Here is a 5,127-nt window from a genome sequence, read left to right on the forward strand (position 1 = left end):
GAGAATATGTTTCCTATGAAAGATATGCATAGCATTGCTAGATTTTCTTCCGAGTTAAAATCTAAATCTAGTACACTTGATGATTATATTGAACAAATACCCGAGGAAGTCCATGAGAAGGATAACGATGAAACTCCTGTAAGGAGCAAGAGACAAATGGTTGCAAAATCCTTTGGTGATGATTTCATTGTATACCTTGTGGACGATACTCCCAAGTCTATTGAAGAGGCATATGTGTCTCCAGATGTAGATGATTGGAAAGAAGTTGTTCATAATGAGATGGACTCAATTCTTTCTAATGGAACTTGGGAGTTAACTGAACGACCTTATGGTTGTAAACCTGTGGGTTGTAAATGGGTGTTCAAAAAAAAGTTAAGGCCTGATGGTACCATTGATAATTACAAGGCGCGACTTGTGGCCAAGGGCTACACTCATAAAGAAGGCGAAGATTACTTTGACACCTATTCACCCGTTGCTAGAATAACCACCATTCGGGTGCTACTTTCCCTGGCTGCCCCTTATGGTCTGATCATTCATCAAATGGATGTAAAGATAGCTTTCCTAAATGGAGAGTTGGAAGAGGAAATTTATATGGATCAGCCTGATGGGTTTGTGGTAAAAGGAGAAGAGAAAAAGGTGTGCAAGTTGCTAAAATCTTTGTATGGTCTGAAACAAGCACCTAAGCAATGGCATGAGAAGTTTGAAAGAACTTTGACTCATGCGGGATTTGTCATTAATGAGGCTGATAGGTGTGTCTACTATCGTCATGGTGGAGGCAATAGTGTCATATTATGTTTGTATGTGGATGACATATTGATCTTTGGTACAAACATTGTTGTGATCAATGAGGTCAAGACTTTTCTATCAAAGAGTTTTGACATGAAAGATCTGGGAGAAGCCGATCTGATCCTAAACATCAAACTTATTAAGGATGAGAGTGGGATTACTCTAACGCAATCTCACTATGTTGAGAAGGTCTTGAGACGTTTCGCCTTTATGGATAGCAAGCCTTCTCCAACACCTTATGATCCCAGCATGACACTTAGAAAGAACAAGAAAGAAACGAGAGAGCAGTTAAGATACTCTTAAATTGTCGGTTCACTCATGTACCTAGCTAGTGCTACAAGACCAGACATCTCTTTTGTTGTGAGCAACCTGAGTAGGTTCATGTCCAACCCGGGTAATGATCATTGGCATGCACTAGAAAGGGTTTTGCACTATATGAGAGGTACTATGAGTTATGGAATTCACTATTCAGGGCACCCCGCTGTGCTAGAAGGTTATAGTGATTCAAATTGGATCTCTGATGTTGATGTACTCTACACTACAAGTGGGTATGTATTTACTCATGGAGGTGGTGCAGTGTCATGGAGGTCTTGCAAGCAAACCATATTAACAAGGTCAACTATGGAAGCAGAACTAACTGCGTTAGACACAACCACTGTAGAGGCAGAATTGCTGCGTGAACTCTTGATGGATTTGCTTGTGGTTGAAAAACCTGTACCGGCTATTCTTATGAATTGTGACAACCAAACGGTTATCGCTAAAGTGAATAATTCTAAGGATAACGCGAAGTCATCAAGACACGTGGAGAGACGTTTAAAATATGTCAGGAAGTTGAGAAACTCCGGAGTAATAACTGTTATGTATATTCAAACAGACAAAAACCTGACAGATCCTTTTACAAAGGGACTATCACGCAATGTGATAGATAGTGCATCTAGGGAGATGGGTATGAGACCCATAGACGTTACACCATAGTAGTAACCCAACCTTTGTGATCGGAGATCCCCTGAATTAGGACCTGGGAAGAACAAGCTATTGTTTAACAGAGGAGAGTAATAAGTGACCGTCTCTAAGCGAAGATGCAAAACTCTCAGAGCTGTAAGGCATAAGTACTGTTAGGCAGGTTGGCAACATGCCTTAATGTGATTCTATTGGCTATTATAGCAAAGATGTTGTCCTACAGAACAATCTTGAAAGAACACACCTATATGAGCTCCGATTGTAAAACGTCGCAATCTATGAGATTTGGGTAATCTCTAGTAAGCTCACGAAGAGACCAGGGAGTACGATGTATATGCTCCAAACCGCGGGGTAGCCTACTAGCAGCCAGGTACTGGTTAAGACTTCGAGTGAAACCTGTTCACACAAAACTAGCAATTCAAGGCATAGTCCATTGTCAAGTTGTGGATGGATGTAGCTTAAAGTTCTAGGCAGAAGTTCAACTTAACAGTCTCTGCTGAAACACTCGTATATTAAACAAGTGGAGAGACAAGGTAAATCTCTAAATGGATATTTGAGATCTGGTGGGGGATTGTTAGAATTGAATGGGCTTGGCCCATGTACAAAATTCTGAAATCTCAATTTGAGCCCATGAATAAAATGGCAAGTGGTGGTGTGGTGGTGCTAAAGTTCAGTCCCATACCGCTAGTGGAGGAAGTGTTGGACCTCTTTATATAGTGAGTTCTCCCCACTACTCTAAGTGTGTGTTGAGAAGAGAAAGGAGAGAACCACACGCGCGCGCTCGCCTCGCCTCGCCTCGCCTGGCTCGGGCGTATGCGTGAATGGTCCGCCAAAATCCGGTCCGATGCCTTGCGGGGGCGCGGCTACCTTTTGCCGTTTTATTTTTTATGTCTTGGCAGACAAGTTAATTACTTGTCCGGTAAGTATACGACTTGGAAACCAAGTCGGTTTGAGACGTGATCGCGACACGGAACCGACCTTGGTCCTCGTATATATACAGCTTATCGGGGTCGGCCAAAGACGCACCGAAAACCATCTAGGGTTTTGCCTCGTCTCACAACTTGCGCCGCCATCGTAGTCTACCTCATCCCGAGCGCCGGCGTCCAACGGCGAACGGGAGAGCAGGTCTCCGAAACCAGTCGCCTTTGTGATCCTGTACGGGAGAAGGCGAATTAGGTTTTTGGGAAGCGCTTTGCGCGACTGCACGCTGCTTCCACAACGGGTCGTCTACCAAGCAAGTCGGGCGGTGCTGCGTACCGCCGCCTCAAACGTCGTCTACTTCGTCCCATCATCGCCAACGTCATCGTCAACAACGCGTCTGCACCGAACACATCTGCTTCCTCTACAAACGTTCGGTACGTGCGTCGTGTTCTCGTTAGCCTGATGAACATGTTAGATGCGTACATGTTTTGCTACACGGTCTTGCTGCTATTCATGTTGTCTCCTGCATCTAGTATGATAGAGTTTCACATGTTAGTAGTTGCTATCGTCATGCTTTATATTCTGGAATTAATCATGGAAATTGTGCCTAATTTCTTAACACAATGTGACCAATCAAACTGCACTCATCTGAATGAAATCAAGAGAAATATATGCACATATATATATCTGTGTACAAGTACGGTTTACTGTATTTTGTGTTTATCTAACTTGCAATTGACATGGACGAACCCAAAACTCAAGATTTTGATGATTCAAACAAACAACCTTAACACTATTGTTCTAGCAGACGCTCCTTTCCATCATCTCGTTGTATTGCAGCCACGAGATTTGGCGCTGCAGCTTCATCTGCGCGTAGAACTTTGCGATGAACTCGTCCGCCTTCACGTCCACCCCGGCATCCTCGCCGCCCTCCACGGCCCCCGATGAGCCGACGGCGACGCTCGCCTCCATCATCGCGCGCTCGTCCGCGCCATTGTCGAAGCTCTCCAGGCCGCACTCGCTCGGCTGGTCATCGTACAAGTCCCGGGCGCAGCTCGCGTCCCGCTCGCGGTCGTCGCAGAAGAAGTAGCGGTCATCGCCGTAGACGCCGGGGGTGTCCGGGACGGAGGGCGCGATACAGGGGATGAAGCGGAGCACGCGCGCGGAGGGGGTGCGGAACCGGAACGCCGGCGTCTCGTCGATGGAGAACTCCCGCTCGCCGTAGCGCAGCCGGTCGTCGCGCCCGCCGCCGACGCGGCTGTGCCGCAGCGTCTTGAGCAGGCGGAGGCTCTGCGCCGCGCTCCCCTTCCGCGCCCAGAGCACCGCCAGCCGCAGCAGCCGCCACGCGCGCCGGCCGCCAACGGTGGCCTTCCTCGTCGCCTTAGGAAACATCGCCGGCGCCGCCATTGCGTTTATGTTTATATGCGTGCCGTGGATTCAGCAAAATGATCGCGAGGGCTGTGTAGCTGCTCCGCTCTTTGCTTTTGCTTTTGCTTTTGCTATGGAGGTTTGTTCGGTTGAGAAAGTTGGTGATGGGATGAGTGTGGCGGGGCGCGCTGCATAAATAGGGAGCTCGATCGGCTGGGATGCTTTGCCTTGTGTCCTGAGGCGGGAGCGGGAGCGAAGAGAAGCGAGCGCGTCAGTTACCTGCATCTTGCGTGGCAGTTGGCATACGCTGGAGCAGCAGCGGATGATTGCAGTCATGGCGTGTGGGGCCCGGCCGCCAGGAGGGGCGCCACATAGTGCGGCGCCTCATCGGGCTCACGGACGGCGGCTAGGACGCGTCTCCGAACGTGGGGCCCGTTTCCACTGTCTGTCCCGTGGCCGTGGGTTCCCGTTTCCTGGTTTCCATCCATGACAGGGGCGTTTTGCTTTGCCTTCATCAATGTACTGATGTACAGGAACAGGGTGTGAATAATGGAGACTGAAGCTCCCGTGTGATCTCCTTGGTACTTCGCGTAATTAGCCCACTGGCTGTGCATAAACTGTAGCTTTTCGCCGCACAGGTGCGTTCTGTTTTTATCTACTATTTTTTCTGTATCGAAGTACTTGTAGTTGAAGGAATTTGTACTAGTTTTTTCTGCTATAAGTATTTCGGTATAGAGGAAGTAGTCACCTGTGAGTTGTGGTGAGGTGGAGCTGAAGATCACGTGGTATAGCGTCTCAAAACGATTTGTTTTAGTACTACTTGTTTCTCTACGAACGCTTCCCAAATGACGCATCATTCCTTCTTAACCAATCACCCTTATATATATTTAGAAAAAAACTACTATTTCTACAGCTACGCGTTTCCCTATTTTACGTTCCTATGGCATGGAGTTAACTCTAGCTGCTAATCAGCGTGGAACATGGCCTTGCTTAATTAAGATGTAAACCGCGTGGCAGTGTGGACTATGAAGACTTGAAACCCAACTACCAGCGTAATCCCCGCGGTAGTAGCAGCTTCACAATAGTGGCCAG

General features: G+C 47.6%; 1 protein-coding gene across 1 annotated transcript; it reads right to left on the reverse strand.

The window, feature by feature from the left end:
- Window positions 1-3,320: 3,320 nt before the first annotated feature.
- LOC123446570 lies at window positions 3,321-4,246 on the reverse strand. Its single transcript, XM_045123143.1, has one exon. It carries the CDS (start codon window positions 4,072-4,074, stop codon window positions 3,469-3,471), a length of 606 nt encoding a protein of 201 aa, XP_044979078.1. The 5' UTR covers window positions 4,075-4,246; the 3' UTR covers window positions 3,321-3,468.
- Window positions 4,247-5,127: the final 881 nt, after the last annotated feature.

The sequence above is a fragment of the Hordeum vulgare genome, chromosome 4H (assembly GCF_904849725.1).
Source record: "Hordeum vulgare subsp. vulgare chromosome 4H, MorexV3_pseudomolecules_assembly, whole genome shotgun sequence".
Lineage (NCBI taxonomy): Eukaryota > Viridiplantae > Streptophyta > Magnoliopsida > Poales > Poaceae > Hordeum > Hordeum vulgare.

What these genes read in the sequence shown, in the direction of transcription:
- LOC123446570 (XM_045123143.1), bottom strand. Translation starts at nt 4,074, where the DNA reads ATGGCGGCGCCGGCGATGTTTCCTAAGGCGACGAGGAAGGCCACCGTT.